The sequence below is a fragment of the Nannobrachium achirus genome, assembly GCF_963921795.1.
Source record: "Nannobrachium achirus genome assembly, chromosome: 17".
In the NCBI taxonomy this organism is placed as follows: domain Eukaryota; kingdom Metazoa; phylum Chordata; class Actinopteri; order Myctophiformes; family Myctophidae; genus Nannobrachium; species Nannobrachium achirus.
In genome coordinates this window covers 53783358-53802715 of record NC_137824.1, presented here as the reverse complement: position 1 = coordinate 53802715, position 19358 = coordinate 53783358, and the positions used below count along the sequence as shown (strand labels likewise).

Here is a 19358-nt window from a genome sequence, read left to right as displayed (position 1 = left end):
CTATAAAAGCAACTTTCCATTTCTCTTTCACTCCCGTCCCACCTCTCCATGACACTCACTCTCAGGGACGTGCTAGGCCCCTGATTCAGCCTGGGAAAAAGAGTTGGAGAGGCCCTCATTGGATTTGCCATTTCAGATCATGACAAGTGACAAGCCAGTGGGCCAATTACATGAGTTATATTTTGTCGTTGTCGGGTGGAAACCTTGTATCTCCAAAACCGTTTGTTTTGTATTTATCATTTAAAAAATGATTTAAACTAGTGAAAACAGCCGATCTACAAGCACACAACGCCTCCCACCGCGAGGCCTTGTGTGCTTGTAGATCTGCTGTTTTCACTACTTTTGTGCGACAGCCTTGTATGATGAAGCAGGGCTTTGCTTTGCGAAGAAAATGTACACATTTGAAACTGGAGATACAAGGTTTCTGCCCGACAGTGACGATTTACTTTGTAAGCCGCCCAGCCCCCAAAATGGAACGAAGGCCGACATTTTATTTGTATTTATTTCCTAATCGCCGGCCTGGACCGGCCGGGAATGAACCAGACGTTCGGGAGTTGTCCCGCGCTTTTCCCAATGGCCAGCACGTCCCTGCTCACTCTCTCTCCCACTCTCTCTCCCTCTCTGCTTGTAGGTGTAGAACGAGCTGCGCTGTTCCAACTTCCCGGAGCATGTGCGGAGAATATATATTAGTTCAATAAAAAGCGAAAGCGCTCGGCCCTCGCCGTATATGCCTACAGACGACGGACTATAAATATTTAATGCCTCCCGGCAGCCATTGTTGTTTTTTTTCCCCCTTTTATTTTCGCTGAAGGCAGCTCAATTGCAGAAGAGGCGATACCGACATAATTTCCGAATATTATTCATATCATAATTTGTAGACTACCCCCTCCTCTCTCTCTCTCTCCGTGTCTCTCTCTCTTACTCAGTCGGTCTCGCCTACTCGCTCTACCCCTCCTCTCTTTCGCTTCTTGTTTGACAGATTCTTGCCATTTTTTTTGCAGCCATGAATCAATTTCGTCCTCTTGCGCCGTGGAACTGAGGTGTCACTTAGTGGTGCGGGGCCATCAGCACAAATTGGGGCACAGAGAAGGAGGAGAGTGTTAGGTAAAGTGTGGAGCACGGACGGGGCCAAGACGATCCCCCCCGGGTACCCCATGTTGTACGGGGCCTCCTAAGGCCCAATAATGGAGCATATAACTACTGTAATTACCGAGTGCCGCGCTGCAAGCTTGTAGATCTGCTATTTTTGAAAAATCTTGAAAATGTGTGCAATTCTTCGAATATTTTGACCCGATTCTATAAGTGTCTTCTGAATCCTTCTAAGGTTTTTTTTTTTTTAAAAAGATATGTTTCTATGTCGGCGGTGCTCAAACTTTTTCATGTGAAGGACCCCCAAAATGATATGTATTTGGCAACGGACCCCCATCTCAAAATATTTCGTATCAGGGACCCCTCCAGAAGCAAATATTTGAGTTACAAGTGTTCGCTTTTAAAAAGATATATTCAAAGACTTGCAAAAGAAAATCAAAATGTTTCAAAAATAGCAGATCTACAAGCTTGCAGCGTGTTGTGCAGGGGCGTCACAAGGGCCCTTGTGACGTAGGAAAGTGGGACTGAGTTACTAGGGCCCAAGTTGGAGGGGCCCTAGTAACTTTAGCTATTGAAAAATAGCAGATATACAAGCTCACAGCGCTGCGAGCTTGTAGATCTGCTATTTTTTTAAAGTTGTGAAAATTTGTGCAAATCTTTGAATATATGTATTTTTTAAGCAAACATTTGTAACTCAAATCTTGCTTCTGGGGGGTCCCTGGAACTAAATATTTTGAGATGGGGGTCCGTGGCTAAATACATGAAAAAGTTTGAGCATCACTGACATGGAAACATAGGTTTCTTGCACACATTTTCACAATTTTTCAAAAATAGCAAATCTACAAGCTCGCGGCACTCGGTGCCGCGCTGTGAGCTTGTATATCTGCTATTTTTCAATAGTTAACATTCATGGGGGGGGCCCACAGTGAATCCTTGTACCCAGGGCCCAGAATTTGGTGTGACGCCCCTGGCGCTGTGAGCTTGTATATCTGCTATTTTTTCAATAGCTAAAGCATTCAATAACTCTATGCCTAAATGCCTTAATTTCCCCCTCTGAAAAGTGCCTTGACGTGCCCGATTCATCCTACTTCATTAGTTCCAGTTGGCCTTCCAGGTATGTGCCGCAGTGGGGAGGTGTTGCTGGCGTTGGTGATGATGATGATGTTGGGATGTTGCAGATAAACGTTCCTGGAGCAGTTGACCAGTTAATTGGGAAACGCGCCGTCGTTGACGTGCATTGGAAATTGCTCTTGAAGTTACTGCTTTACATGTCAAGGTGTCCTTGACGAAGCCACCTAACTGCTCCTGATGAGCAGGGTGGTGCCTTGCATTTTTTTCCCTCTGCCATTGGCGTGGGAATCTATGCGTGAATGTAATAGTCCGGGCGTTTCGGGCAGTATTTTAATGGAATCGTGCACTTTATGAAAGAAGCATGTAATTTGCATGTCATTTGGCACACAGTTATAACATGCCATATGGAACATTTTTGGCTATAGGGGCATCGCAGATCTGTCTTGGGAAACTTGTGGGAGCCAATCAAAGTTGGGCTCTCATAGACTTTATTACACAGTAAAATAATACAACAAATAAATATGCTTTAAGTAGCATGTGAGGGGTCAAACTAGGTGTTTTTCGGGATTCTGAATCCATTGCAAGCATTTGTTTTGCATGAAAAACATTCCTTGGGCCAAAAAACGGCCCCCATAAAACCATGGTTTAGTGATGAGTCATCACTTTTCAAAGTTTTGTGAGGTCTGTTTCTCGGAAAGGAATGTTTTTCGTGCAAAACAAATACTTGCATTTGATTCAGAATCACCCCTAGTTTGACCCCTCACATGCTACTTAAAGCATATTTGTTTCCCTATAGCCAAAAATGTTCCATATGACATGTTCTAACTGTGTGCCAAATGACATGCTTCTATCATAAAGCGCACGATTTTTGCCTGAAACGCTCTGACTATAATGAATTGGAGAAAGGTGCTACAGTATATAACTTCTCCTTTTTACAACTTTTATTTAGAGCTAATTTTGAGGGTAATAGACATCTAAATATAGTGATCATTCAAAGCTATCACATCAAGAATTCTACACTACACACTATAGAAAACTGTATGAAACATACCTGTACCCATTTTTTTGCTCTTGAGATGGGCACATTTCCCCCAGGTTTTTTCATCTCACTCACTTCACTTTGTCTGCTGACCTCAATCAGCAACGAAATAAACAGATAATAAACAAAAAAAAACAATTCACAGGAGGCAAGCAGTGATCTCCCCATGATGTGCACTGCAATGTAGTTTCAAATGCACTACATTACAGGTGCTTTTTGAGAGTGAGAAAAAAGATAAGAAGACCTTATCTTCCTGCACCTGTTAACAGATCGGATGTGTGCCATTTACGGGGTCCGCTCAATGCCGACGGGCATAGGTTTAGGTTTAGGGTTAGGGTTAGAGTTAGGGTTAGTTTTAGTGTTGGAATACCGGCATATTGATGCGGACCCCCATCTACTGTGAAGATCTGGATAAAACCATCTGGACCTGAATTTGATAAAAAACATATTCAGTTAAAAAATTATTGAGGACAGAGGCCATTTACCCAAATGGCTGTTATAACTTCAAAATGTAAAACTGGTGAAGCCAGTGAAAGATCGTAAAAAAAACAATGAATTAATTCAGTAAAAGTTCCTTAGTTCATCAGAATTGAAATCCATGTCCTTCCTCATCATAAATTTAAGTGTCCCTGCCCTTTAGTTCCACCTGTCAACTAAACTATGTCTGACTTGTTCTGTTTTGGGAAGGTGGGGGTAGACTTACTTACTCAGGATTAAGGGGTAGAGGAGCAACATGTTTTATTAAATTTCTGAGAGCATGGTGTCTTATTAAGGTTCTGGCAGGCAGATGAATGAAACACTGCCAAGGGCACGGTGATGTCACTGTCCTCGGTTGACGTAACTTCTACCCAGGTCCCTTCTCATAGTTCAATGGAAAGAAGGTTTTTAGCTATGAACAGTGCCGGTTCTAGGACTCAGGTGATAGATAGATAGATAGATAGATAGATACCTTTATTATCCCAAGGGGGAAATTCAGTTGTCCAATTGTAGCACAGCAGTATACAGTTATTTACAAAGTTACAGAGATGTAATAAAAAAGATAGATAAGAGGAAGAAATAAGAGCAGTACAGTACCAATAAAGAGAAGGTGCATCAATAGAGGGGGCGAATAATATATAAGTATATATACATAAAGTGTCTTACAAAAAGAGACCGTAGCAGTCAATGCTAGTTAGTGCAACAAGTATCTCACTGTCATTGTTAAACAAAGCAAACTACTCAAAATACTCAGAAACTACCAACACAACCTAATAGTGCAATGTCAAAAATCAGTGCGAAAAAAACAAAAAAACTGCTCAGAGAAGAAGAAACTAGGAAGCGTGTCACCGCAAGACGCACATGAGCACTCTCCCTGGAAGGTCCTTAGAGGTCAAAGTCAATACAGCAATAGTTCCGTCAGTCTAAGTTAGGAAGGAAGTCCTTTTCATTCGTCCGTTATGTGTCTCGTTGTACAGCGTAACTCATACCTCGCGATCCCCGTAGAGCCCGTAGATTTCCCGCTGTACCGCGCTGCCATGCCCGTAGAGCCCGTAAAGTTTAATTAGCTTTAATCATTATGAAAGGATTAAAAGTATTAGCGCAGATTTTCGCTGATTCTGGCTCTTTAGGCCCGCCCCCCTAACTGTATCCGGTCATTTCCGGTCTGGACCGGATCCAGCTTTCCGTATCCAGTCTGAGCCTGGGCCATAGTCCCGCCTCCATTGGTTTACTGTGTAACAGAAGTGGAAGCTACTGGGCGATGGAACGTTCGTTTTTCAATCGGATTTTTGCGTTTGGAAACTTTGATCCAGTCTCTACACGCCTGGATTATGATCCCCGCACATATCGTGCATTTTGTGCGCGAACGTGTCCACGTGTTACCATAGCGCACAGTTGGCTTTTTTCAATGCTTTTTCATGTAAACACTGGCTGATAAGCAGAGATACAGCGTGGCAACGGATATGTCTTTTTCAATGGGGTTTTTTGTATTCGAAAGCTTGTCACCGAGTCTACACGTCTACTAGATGAGTCGCGCACAGATTGTGCACGATGCGTGCGCGTGCCCACGCTAAAAGGTAAGGACAATTTGGCAGCTGCTTACTACAGCTATGTTTAAAATGGCAGAGAAAAAGTTAAGGGCAGCCGGTACAAAAGATTTTCCTAATCTCTGGCATCTCCGTCCTGGGTAGGCAAATCGGTCGTTTCCTCTCTTACTCCAGTAACTGGTGATCTCCAGATGGAGGGGGTGGGAGGAGTTCTCCAAGATGGAATCTAGCTTCCTGTTGCATAAGTGGCCCTGTGCAAGATTATTTTAGGTGGTCCCCCACTGACGGATGCGTGCTTATGAGCACATCCGTCAGTGGGGGACCACCTATGATTCAACTATTTTTCACTGCACTTGTTGAATGCACTGAAAGGTGCTTTATGAATAGTTTGTCAGCCTGTGGCCAGTTTTCTCGCCCGAAACATTTGTGCTAAGGATTATGTTAAGGGCCAGTCACGCATGCACATTACTGCTTCCGTAAAATTTAATTAGGAAAATAATGGAACTGGCTGACAAAACGAGCGATTTAAAAGTATCGTTTCAACACGTCGCTTCGATTTTCTCCACCGCTTATAAAGTAGACATCCGAGAGGCGGGTATGCGACCTTTACTTTCTGGATACGATGTTTGGTAAAGGTAAGAATCTTATAAGCGTGTCCAACTATCGCATTTTTGGCTTGTAATTTCCAGGAACCGGAGTCAGAGCTATATATATAGCGGAGGGAGAGGTTCCGATAGGAGCTATAGGCCACAGCCAATCATTTGGGCATTTTACCTTAAATGGAGAGCGATCATTTCAGACACTCACCTCAATAGGATGGAAGACTTGTTTTGCTCAACCTCTAGTGTGTTTGTGTGTGTGTTCTGTGTTTGTGTCGAGCAGAAACCTCATATCTCCAAGTTTAACATTTGTAAAAAAAAAAAATCGCAAAGCAAAGCCCTGCTTCATCATACAAGGCCGTCGCACAAAAGTAGTGAAAACAGCAGATCTACAAGCACACAAGAGGCGTTGTGTGCTTGTAGATCGGCTGTCTTCACTAGTTTAAATCATTTTTAAAATGATAAATACAAAACAAACGGTTTTGGACTTCCAAGGTTTCCACCCGACAACGACGATATTATTCATATCTTTATATACAGCATCTGTGTACCTCTAATGTGAGTGTGCTTGCGTGCGTGCGTCCCAGTGACTACTCTGTTATTCAAACTCGTAGTAAGGCGAATCATTCCGGGGCTACAGTACAGTATACAGTGTGACTCATTCTGCTGGCCTTACTTTCCCTGACAGTTAATGAGCTGTCCCTCTCTTTCTGGCTCTAATACTAGCTCTCTCACTCACTCTCTCTCTCTCTCCCCCTCTCTTTTCTGCTGCATCTCCATTTTCTGGCTTTATTGAAAAGCTATAAAGCGAACATTCTCATTCCCCTCTCTCTCTTTCTCTCTCTCTCTCTCTCTCTCTGCCTCTCTCTCTCTCCCCTTCATTGGATGGCTATAAAGTGAACTGCCGTGAAGGGGCAGGGGGGGGGGGGGGGGGACGACATTAGCCTTCTCCCCAGCCTTGCGTCACACACCGCAAGGGACGTCAAGAAAAGACAAATTATTATGTCCCCCCTGCTCGCTCGCTCGCCTCCCACCCATTGTGCAGCCACAGAGAGCTGGCATGTGCACACATAGACATGAAAGGGGGCTTGAGCCCCTGCCCTTTTATCCGTCTGTAAAAAAAAAGTGCCCTCTCCAGACCATGAAAGCAGTTTTCACTATGATGAAAGAAATGCAAATGCCCTCTTTCCATGCCATACCTGAAGGCGGCATTCAAGAGAATAGCCTTGTCCAAACTCTCCTGAACTTGAATGCAGCATCTTATGTTGAAAGAATTGCCCTCTCTGTGTAGAAATCCATGCTGTGTACGCCACATCTCCAGTATTGCCTTTTGTATGCTTAGTTTAGTGTGGTATCATAGCCGAGGTAGGTCTGCTATTTTCGATATTTTCAACAAAAGGCCCTTTTAGATATGTCAGCCCCTGCCTCTATAATATTCTCTGCACGTCCCTGCTGTGCAACTACAGCGAGAGCGTGAGAGAGAGAGAGAGAGAGAGAGAGAGAGATGTGGGACCATAACACAGTAGGGAACTATGTTAAGTGCTTTCAGGCTTCGGGATGGGTTAGAATTATCACAGGCACAGGGTCATTGTTCCACGGCAGGGTTAGGCAGGGGGGAAAAAAAATCGTGACGTCTCAATTAATGCAGACTGACTCGTGGTCTGGATTTTGGTAAAATCCGCAGCTGGACTTGTAAATCTTTTGTTACGTAACCGTTATTAATCTACTCTGTGACGGGGCGTTCTCTCTCAGCCGTTTCGCTATTGATTGGCCGTTCTAACCTGCACAAATCCATACCACTTACCAAGTAGATATTTCTCATGCGATTGAGAATTTGGTCATCTTTTTCATAAGCGTTTCCGTTTGTAAAGAGTTTTTGGGGGAATAGAGCCTGATTTATAATGTCGTCATATGACAGTGTATTATATATCGTCACTGTCTGGCCAAAACCTCCTAACTCCATTTTTGAGGTTTTAGATTTTTTGCATAAATTGGACACCCTTTATGTCTGTGTGTTCGTTAAAATAATATTGAACCAATGGAAAGTAGTAGAAAGTGCTTTGGACAAAACCTCCTAACTCCACACTTTCTGCCAAACCAGCTAACTCCACCCGTTTGGCCAACTATTTTTTTCATAAATCTGTGCTATTGAACACCCTTTACGTCTGTGTGTTGGTTAAAATAATATTGAACCAAAGAAAAGTAGTAAAAAGTGCTTCGGTCAAAACCTCCTATAACTCCACTTGAGCTCATTTTCCCGAAAATGAACATTTTGAGTTAGGAGGTTTTGGCCCGACAGTAGAGATATAATAAGCATAACTCTCATGTCTTTAAGTATGTGAGTTTTCAATGTCGAGCAGATGCAAGTGAAAGCGAATGTAGTCATTCAGTCCTCTATAGTCCTTGTCCACAGCAGTGGTTATTGCAGCTCCATTTGATGACAGAATATGTCACAGTCTGTAATAATATTGATTGTTTGAAAATGTCACACACACACCCTCGCATATCTATGTACAGTATACGTAGGTGGGAGCATTGAAATAAATACCAGCAAAGGCCCACAATCTGCTGAAGATGTACTGTATTCAGCCAACAGGCTCACTAACAGTGCCTGGCTATATTGTGTGTAATGCCTGCTACACTGTATTCAGTGTCCAGCCTCAGTTACGTTATATTGTTATTACAGATGTATATAATTTTCTCTTTATCAAATCTAAACCCTGGCTATGACCTTTAAAACAGAAATGTAATTCCTATGGATCACATAATTATGTAGGATGATGTTACAGTTAGCATTTTTTCTAATTGTTTTCAAAAATATATATCTTTAAAAATGACTTTTGTTCAAGATTTTTTTTCCAAATAGGCAATGTAACATCGTCGTTGTCGGGTGGAAACCTTGTATCTCCAAGTTTCAAATTTGTACGTTTTTTCGCAAAGCAAAGCCCTGTTTCATCACACAAGGCCGTCGCACAAAAGTAGTGAAGACAGCAGATCTACCAGCACACAAGCACACAACGTCTCGCGGTGCTGGGCGTTGTGTGCTTGTAGATCGGCTGTTTTCACTAGTTTAGTTCATTTTTTTTAAATGATAAAAACGAACGGTTTTGGACATACAAGGTTTCCACCCGAAAACGACCATATACTGTTAAACCCGATTTGTATGCTATTTTAGCCAAGCGGAGAACAGGGTCTGTGACCAGGGGCAGAGTGACATCGTGTAACTCTAACTAGATGATTGAGTTCCATCATTCAAACGCGCTGCTCAGGATGACAGCCAACCTTATTTGATTATAAGAATCCATCTTTTGATTACTCTGGCCTCCTCGGCTCGTGCCATCGTGGGGAGTGAGTAATCTGTGGTCGACTTTAATTAGATGCTGTATATATGTAAGTCACGTATGGGGCGAGTAGCCCCCGGCTAGTTTTAATGATTGCTTCGTCTTAACAGTACATCTTTGTCCCCGTTATTTTTAAGTTTGTGGGTTAACTGTGTGCGTGCGCAGGGGCGTCACAAGGGGGGGAAAAGTGGGACTGAGTTACTCGGGCCCAAGGTGGAGGGGCCTTAATTATTTGATACTTTAGCTATTGAAAAATAGCAGATCTACAAGCTCACAGCGAGCTTGTAGATCTGCTATTTTTGAAAAGTCGTGAAAATGTGTGCAAATCTTTGAATACATGTATTTTTTTAAGCGAACATTTGTAACTCAAATTTTGCTTCTGGGGGGTCCCTGGAACTAAATGTTTTGAGATGGGGGTCCGTGGCCAAATACATATCATTTTGGTGGTCCTTCACATGAAAAAGTTTGAGCACCACTGACATAGAAACATAGGTTTTTCAAAGACTTTTTCAAAGACTTTTCACAATCTTTCACAAAATAGCAGATCTACAAGCTCGCAGCGCGGCACTCGGTGCCGCGCTGTGAGCTTGTATATCTGCTATTTTTCGATAGTTAAAGCACAAAATAACGCGCAAGAACATTCATGAGGGGGCCCCGCAGTGAATCCTTGTACCCAGGGCCCAGAATTTGGTGCGACGCCCCTGTGTGCGCGCGCGCGTGCGTGTGCGCGTGTGTGTGTGTGTGTGTGTGTGTGTGTGTGTGTGTGTGTGTGTGTGAATGTGTGTGTGCACGTGTGTGCTAGAGGGATGAAGGGCCACTCTGAGAGGATACGTCTCTTCAGTGGCCTCCAGCAGTTCAGAGCGGACGACAGGAAGAGTAATTGGCCATCAAAATAATCCATAGCCCTTCCCTCATCCGCAGCTCGCCGCTGGCTATGAGAATTAGAGACATTCAACGCAACGCTGTTTGTCTTCCTGTACACCGTCTGTACGTGTGCCTTCGCGAATTTGCGTGTAATTATGTAGAATCTGGGTGTATGGCTTCACGTGCGCGTTTGTGTGTTATGCGCGGCAGAACTTTGGCCATAACATCGTTGTCGGGTGAAAACCGTGTATGTCCAAAACCGTTGGTTTTGCATTTATCATTTTAAAAATGATTTAAACTAGTGAAAACAGCCGATCTACTGTTTGTAGATCTGCTGTTTTCACTACTGTTGTGCGACGGCCTTGTGCGATGAAGCAGGGCTTTGCTTTGCGAAAGAACGTACAAATTTGAAACTTGGAGATATGAGGTTTCCACCCGACAACGACGTTAAGTGACGCTACATTTTATGAAGCCATGACTGTCGCGTGACGGAGTGTAACACTGCAAGGCTCATCTGCAAGGCTCATCATGACAAACTCTGTCATGAACATCTGCCTTGGTTGGCCATTTAGATGCAGCAGATCGTATTTGCTTGTTCACAGATTCTAAGTATACTATTTAGACATTGTTTGCTTTTTCGCCAATACTAGGTATTCTATCTAGATGCCTGCCTTAATGTCTATGTTCTAGTTACTTTGTAGACATAGGGCCCTATTTTCATCCGTGCCTTACCCCTTATCCCCAAACCTTTGGGACATTATTACTATTTTGAAAATCAAAAAGCCAATCTACAAGCTCACAACGTGTCGATGTAGCTCGGCTATTTGAAGTATTTTAAAATGTTTTTTTCAAGGTAGTAAAATAAGGCAAAGAAATGTAGGGATAATGGCTGAGGCACGGACAAGAATAGGGCCCTATATATTTTACACTCTATTTACTTGACCACTTGCCTGATGTCGGTTGACTAGAGTCCTTGAATTTTGTACGTCAATCTTGTAAAAAGTGTCTGCTATTGTAAAAGCCTAAATCGTATTGTCTTCCATGCTCCCCAAATCACCTCCAACCTACATGTAAAACATGTAAACCCCCTTTTACATGTAATGCCCTTAAACAGGAAATACTCCTGTGTGAGGATTCACTTATATCCTCACTTATATCCTCGGGACTGTTTAAATCTATGATGTTTCATGTGTCATGTGACTTTTTGTTATTTTCAATGTATAGGCCTAGTACTTTTGTTTCTTTTGTTGTTGCTTTGTTCTTGATATTGTTTATAATCTCAGCACCATTGAAAATTTGGCTTAAGACAGTGTCCTCCGAGAATTATGTTTTTTAATAGCAATAATAATGTTTGTCTTGCCCACATGTTGGTGAGTTCAGTGGCAGAAAATAAAACGATCAATGCCACCCCAAAGGGAATTTTATCATTTTTTACATACGTTCCGCTTTTTAAAATCGAGAAAATTACAGCTCTGGTCTGACAAGGCACAAGGCAGGTCTTGGTCTGGCTGGCATCAAACCAACATATACTGACCGACCTACGAGCCATGTACCCCCACCCCTCGCCAACACCATCACCATCAGATCACTGCCCTCGCCCCAGAGGAGAGGGGATGTTACTCAATATGATTTAGCCTTTACGGAGTTCAATATCAGTCTGTCTACTCCTGAAGGAGATGGGAGTTGTTGGACCAGTTCTCTGGATGTCCTTCTACACTTCTTCCTCATTGGAAGTCGACTCCAGTCGCGGCGTAATCGCATTTGTGTTTGTACAAGCAGGTAATACAGAGGAGCTCTCGACAAACCTCTGAGCGCACATCTATTTGCTCTGACCTTGGCCAGCCTCGAGTGCACATTTTCATTTCTATCGGGGGTCTCGGGACGGGTCGGGAGGAGGGGAGGGGGGAGGGGGGGATCACTTTTGAGGGTGTCCTTTTACTCTGAAGTTGTTCTGTACGAAGTGACATTTTGTTTGTCGATATGGCGGTGGGGAGGGGTGTTAGCAACACGGTTTTTATTAAGACTTTGGGGAGATGGAAATTGATTTTCATAGTTCTTTTGTTGTTGTATGTTTATGATCTCTCTCTCTCCCTTTCTCCCTCTCTCCTTCTCTCCCGCTCTCTCTCTCTCTCTTTCTCTCTCTCCCTCTCTCTCTTCCTCCAGGTCCACCTGTAAACGTAACCTGCAACATTTTTATCAACAGTTTTGGGTCCATTGCTGAAACAACAATGGTGAGTTAATCAATACAGCTTCACGATACTAGGTGTTGGTCTGTGCCGTGTGTGCGACTTAAATTATTTACAATGCCACATTTTGGTAAAAGCGTTTTACCTGGGCACCCAAATGAGACACCACTGGAGCACTCCTGGTGTCTGCACATTTATTGCAGACGTGATATAGCTTTTTAATATTGTTAGATTTAAACTCTCTTTTTGTGCGAGTATTTTTGTGTGTGTGTGTGTGTGTCTGCACGCGCACGTGTGCGAGAAGGGAAGAAATGTACATTATTTTCTTTCCGGCAGCCCAATTTGGGCTCCCATAATTACGCCTCCAAAAGACGTGATCAATTCAAACCATGATGACTTTAATATTCAGTGCATGCATTCATTTTCTCTCTTTCATTTTTTTTTTTTTGAAAATTACAAAGCCTCACCATTTATTTAAGTATTTTGAAATGTATGCGGCTCATTGATTCTCCCATTTAAAAGACATCATTTGGAAGAAGCTCCATTTGCATAACAGCATTACGGGAGGGCTGCCATGCTTCTCAAAGGCAATGGGGAAATTGTGTGCATAATGTGTGCGTGCGTGCGTGCACATAATGATGGTTTCAATATAACATCCGTGACTGTTGTAGACCCGAACAGAACCCCGGCTCAGCTTTGCCTCTATAACAGTTCAGATCCATCAAATCCATCGATGGCCTAGAGCAGGGGTCTTCAACAGGGGGTCCGGGACCCTTAGGGGGTCCTCCAAATCTTCCAAACCTTTTTTATATTAACAACTTGAACGTTGGTGTCCATATTTTGAGAACTTCAGCCAAAAATAGCAGATCTACAAGCTTGTAGATCGGCTATTTTTGGCAAAGAGGTTTTGTGTAGAGGGGAAAAATAGCAGACTAAGTACAGAGTGAAAGGTCAAGTTTATTAGGTAATGACGGCTCAAGTGGTTGAATATCTGAATACACAAATTGACATGAATCCAAAATACACTGATGATTGTGCTGTCAAACAATGAAACTATATGGAATCTATGAACAGGTTGTGGGGGGTCCCTGCTTCATTTCTCTCTCAACTAAGGGGTCCTTGGCCTGAAAATGTTGAAGACCCATGGCCTAGAACTCTTACTGTTTGACTACAATGTCCACTGCATTATTATGGAAATACTCTGTTACAAGTAAAAGTCCGGTACCAAAAGTAGACTCGTTATGCAGAATGTCCCATTTCAAGTTTTCAAACATATAAATAAACATGTTGAAAATAGCAGCGATGCACATGGCATTGCGATGCATTGTTGAGTTTGCAGATCGGCTATTTTCAAATGGCCGAAATCTATATAGGGCTGGAGTGGTTAATGTATGTTTTAGTAAGTAACTAGTACAGGGTTCCCCAATTAGTTTTCCCCAAGGGCCAAATTATGTCTAGGGTACCAAGCCGAGGGCCACAACATTGCAGGGGGTGACGGTGGTGTTCCCACTACTCCAGCGACAGTCGTTGTCAGGTGAAAATATTGTATGTCCAAAACCGTTCGTTTTGAATTTATCATATTAAAAATGATTTAAACTAGTGAAAACAGCCGATCTACAAGCACACAACGCCTCGCGGTGCGAGGCGTTGTGTGCTTGTAGATCTGCCGTTTTCACTACTTTTGTGCGACGGCGTATGATTTGCGAAAGAACGTACAAATTTGGAAATACGAGATTTCAACCCGACAACGACGATATACTATTGTTGTTTGTGTTCTTATACCACCATTATTACTGGGGTTGGTGTGGGCCAGACAGTAGCCCCCCGCGGGCCGCAAATGGCCCGTGGGCCACCTATTGGGGAACCCTGAACTAGTAACTACTAACTAGTTTTCAATTAATTGTAGTGTGAGTAAAAGTACAGCATTTGCCTCTGAGATGTAGTGGAGTAGAAAGATTATTGCCCCATGTTCTCATGGCGGCCTTTTGGGTAATAAGTCCTGCAAGAATGCAAAAGACAGGAAATTCAAAGATTCAAAGTGGCTCCTTTTTTTGTACAATTAATGACATTTTGGTGTAACATACTCCGCAGAAAACTACAAGTTAGCATTAGGCCTGTTTAATTGTGACCGTAGGTCGCAGTTAACTATGGAAACCTGCACATCTTGTCCATTTCTGTCTGTCTGTCTGTCTGTCTGTCTGTCTGTCTGTCTGTCTGTCTGTCTGTCTGTCTGTCTGTCTGTCTGTCTGTCTGTCTGTCTGTCTGTCTGTCATGCCTGACATTGTGGTTCCCCCGTCACATCACTGTGACATCACAGTCAGATACTCAGAGCAGGGATCTCCATATATGGGCATAAACAGGTGACATAACAGTGGTGTGGCTGATTCAGACAGGGATCTCCATGTATGGGCATAAAATGTTGTTGTGATGTCATGGGAACCACTCCAACAGAATCCCTATTATGCCCATATATGGAGATCCCTGATGTCATCAATATTAAGCCCATACAGTATCTAACAGGACTTCATATGGGAATGCCCATATATGGAGTAAGACATCCCATATCTGTGTGGCTGGTTCAGACAGGGTTCTCCATGTATGGGCATGAAAGGGATTGTATGTATGATGTCATGTGATAGATGTCATAGAATAACAAATAACTGAGTAAGCATGTTTGGGGTCTCACATCATATCTCCATATACTGTACATGGATCTCCATATATGGGTAACTGGTCCGATATACATCACTGGACAGATGGCCAAGACATGGCGTGACCTTGCCCTTTTGGGCTAGGTCGCATGTCGCCCTGAGGCATCTTACTAGTACTACTGTATACACAACTGCGTATCTAAAAAAAACAGAAGATGTACAAGCTCCCGATGCGCTGCGTTGTGAGCTTGTAGATCTTTTAGTGCGCGAGACGACGGCACACAAGTGAGCAATAAATCATTTAGAGGCATTTAGAGGTGACCTCCTAATCGTATGATCCAGCATACGTGAGCAAACGCGTCACAGCAGGCATTTCATCAATGTCCGTTCACTAAGACGCTCTCTTCCAAGCCCAAAGAGCTGGAGCGCGCAGTCGTCTCAGTTCAAGGTGCATTGTTGTTTGTCCTCATCTGAAATTCCAAAAGCAGCACCGCTGGCGAGCAAACGACTGAGTAATGACAGCCTCCTCTGTCTCAGAGTTGTAACTTACTGTTCAGAAGACATATGGGTTGGGGTGATACGCTCTTAAATTGCTTTCACCGTGTCAGCGGGTACACAACACTACAAATAAGCTTTAGCTTATGGGGCGGGCGGCTGTGGCTCAGGAGGTAGCACAGGCCGGGTCGGCGGTTCGAATCCCGGCTCGGCTCCCCCTGTCCACATGTGGAAGTGTCCTTGGGCAAGACACTAGTCTGGGATCACTTCACTTTTCGGGTTTGTAACCGGTCTGGAGCGGAAACCACAAAACGTCATATTGTAGTACTCAAAGGACTACAATTTGCCGGAAAGATCAAACCGGATTCAGTTTTAACCCAAAATATTCCACTGCGCTCAAGGACATACTTTTAGGGCCTACCTAATAAACTCCTTGATGCGGAGTAGTTTTGCCTTTGAAAAATTCATTTGGTGTATGCATCTTTTAGTCCAACTTTTAGCGACTGGCAAGACTATACTAAGCTACTAGAGCATTTTAATAGGAATTGGGGAAACAAACGGAGGGAACCAAATCAAAGCGACGCCGCTTCTTGTAGTGGTTTCCACGCTTTAGGCGGAAACCAAACGGCCTGTTGTGAACAAACACCAGGCTTTCCCCCAGAAAGCCTGGTAGGCGAGGTTAGCAAGACACTGAACCCCACATTGCCTCCAATGAGTCGTGGGTGTTAGCCTGGTGTGTGAATGTGGGAAGTGAGGATGCTGCATGCATGGTATCGACTGATCTCCGCTTCGCCTCCCAATGTGTGAATCAATGTACCATTGTAAATCGCTTTGCAGGCACGTGCACACATAGACATCAAAGGGGGCTTGAGCCCCTGCCCTTTTATCCGTCTGTAAAAAAAGTACCCTCTCCAGACCATAAATGCAGTTTTTATTGCGGTGAAAGAAATGCAAATGCCCTTCTTTCCATGCCATACGTGAAGGCGGCATTCAAGAGAATTGCCTCGTCTTTTCCTGAACTTGAATGCAGCATCTAATATGTTGAAAGAATTCCATGAAATCCATGCCGTACTTCCCGTCCAGTGTTGACTTGATTATGCTTGGTTCAGAGTGGTATCAAGTATCAAAAATAGCCGACCTCTAAGCGACCATTTTTGATATTTTCACCAAAAGGCCCTTTTAGACATTTAAGCCCCTGCCTCTCTAACATTCTCTGCACGTCCATGTTGCTTTGAGTTCGCAATTTGCTTAGAAAACCGCAAATTACAATCCATTTTAGCTCCTAGAATAGATCGACCAACATTACAAGCAGCAATGGTAAGGAAGGAGTGAGTGGCTGGCAGAAGGATAGTGTCGAGACAATGTTCCCGAGATCCTAGAAAGATGAAAAGTCAGCGCAAGGGGGGGGGGGGGGGCTGGTCAGCACTCATGGGAAATTGCCTTTTACAGCTTCACCCAGCAGTCAGGGGGTTAAGTGTCTTGCTCAGGGACACATAAACTCATTTGACTGACTTAAATACATAATTTAACTCATTGAGTGCCTATCCCGAATTAGTTCGGGATATATGATCGTATCACAGGGTGCCTATCCCGAACAAGTTCGGGATAAAAAAAAAAAAAAAAAAAAAAAAAAAAAAAATTTTTTTTTTTTTTTTGAAAAATTTTTTTTTGAATTTTTTTTTTTTTTTTTTTGGACCCCATCAAATCTGGTGAACATGATTTCAATCGCGATTTTGCATGTTCCACCCCCATACAACCCCATCTAACATACAGGGCAGCCATTTTTGTTTACATTACATGTAAAACATAAGGGCGATTATCTCAAGAATGCCTGAACGGATTTCCAATCGGATTTTTTTGTTTGAAAGCTGTGAACAAACTGCACAAATCCACTCCAATGCAATCCAGGATTGCATTGGATTTTTCAGAGCTCATTCTTCTCTGTTTTTTTCCCATGCATGAGGTGTGCAAGGTTTAATCATGGCTAAGTTGACGAAAATAAGGCTTCTAAAATGCTTGGTAGCCAATAGCTAACTTCAAGCTAACTTCATCCTCTTCCTGTACATGCAGTCATGCACAAAGGAAAGTGTTCAGGCAAGTCATGGCTGCAGGGCTTCTGCATATACCAGCATATCTCTATGGGATTTTCTCTGGCCACTGGGCGCCCTCTAGTGGTGAAAGGGGTGGCACTAAATGAGTTAAAAGAGAAAAGGAAGGGTGTATGGATCATGGAAGTGAGGGTCTAAGAAGGAGCAAGGGACGTACACAGAATGTTAGAGAGGCAGGGGCTGGAATTTCCAAAAGGGCCTTTTGGTGGAATCACCAAAAATAGCAGACCTCCAAGCTTGGAGCCGCTTGGAGGTCGGCTATTTTCGGTGTTTTCACACTGAACTAAGCATAATCAAGTCAATACTGGAGATGTGGCGTAATGGCTTCGATTTCTACACAGAGAGGGCAATTCTTTCAACATACGATGCTGCATTCAAGTTCAGGAGAGTTTGGACAAGGCAATTCTCTTGAATGCTGCCTTCAGGTATGGCATGGAAAGAGGGCATTTGCATTTCTTTCAACATAGTAAAAATTGCATTTACTGTATGGTCTGGAAAGGGCATTATTTAGAGACAAATAAAAGGGCAGGGGCTCAAGCCCCCTTTGATGTTTATGTGTGCACGTGCCTGAGAAGGATGTATTGTACATGTACTGTAGGATGTTGCACCTCCACAAGCACACATTGTCATAATCTATCTCTACACGCGCGCGCGCGCGCACGCACGCACGCACGCACACACACACACACACACACACACACACACACACACACACACACACACACACACACACACACACACACACACACACACACACACACACACACACACACACACACACACACACACACACACGTACGTACACACACATATGTACACACACATATGTACACCACGTAGTACAATTTATCAATTTGTAACTCTGACGTCGTATAAATACAACCAAATGGACCGTCATGGTCCACTCGGTTACATCTGTACGCTCTCAGTTAAGTCAAAGGAACACTCAGGATTCGAACAGTGGACGCGTCTGGGTCGCGTGAACGCTTGGCTAGCGCCGCTCTGAAACTGGCGCTGGCCACTGCAGAGGAGCCCATGCAGAACAAACTCCAGATTTTCCACTCCCTTCCCTCCCCGCGCGCCGGAGGAATTGATCCGAGTGGCCCCTCGCCGCCACCCGCCTCGCCGTTTTTTTTTCTTTATTTTTTACGACAGATGCAAAGCGTGGAGAAATGGAGAGGAAAGGAAACGGGGGGGGGGGGGGGGGGGGGGGGGGGGGGGGGCGGAGGAGGAGAGATGTGGGACTATAGGGAGCGAAGGAGAGGGGGAAGGGCAGAGATAGAAAAATAAATTACTTTAGAGGGAGAGAGAGAGAGAGGGAGAGGAATTAAATGAGAAAGAAAATTGAGAAACAGGTTAAAGGGGGATTAGAAAAAAGAGAAGACAATAAGAGCAAGAGAGAGAGAGAGGAACCTACAGTCAGTGGTGGGAAAAAAAGTATGCACGTGTTTTACTCAAGTAAAAGTATCAACGCTGCACTGTAGATGTACTCTGTTCAAAGTAAAAGTCCGGAAATCAAAATTCTACTTCAGTAAAAATACAAAAGTATTGGCATTAAAATATACTTAAAGAGGTGGTGCCATGATTCCCCCCCCCCCCCCCCCCCCCCCCCTCTAAAACATGATTATCAGGTATTATGATTATACTAGGAGGAAGATTTTTTTTCCAAAAAAGTATACAGAAAGAGTTAAAATTGGGTTTTTATGTGGCCACACCCCCAGTTCATTAAGTATGCATGGATGGCATGGTGGGTGGTGACCCAGCTGAAGTTAGCCACACCCCACAGTGTTGGGTGAATGGTAATTAGGGGAGTTGATTCTGTGATGTAATAAGTATGTGTGTTTTTTAACTGACACTTTTGACCACAAGGTGGCAGCCTCCAAGAGAAAAC

At 43.6% G+C, this 19358-nt stretch overlaps 1 protein-coding gene across 1 annotated transcript in view; it reads left to right on the top strand.

The window, feature by feature from the left end:
- glra1 (glycine receptor, alpha 1) overlaps positions 1–19358 on the top strand; it is a gene marked incomplete at both ends in the record, with an annotated part of 165967 nt that overhangs the window by 55565 nt on the left and 91044 nt on the right. The window contains 1 exon segment of the mRNA XM_080745536.1: positions 12191–12258. Within this exon segment, the coding sequence (XP_080601662.1) occupies positions 12191–12258 (68 nt within the window).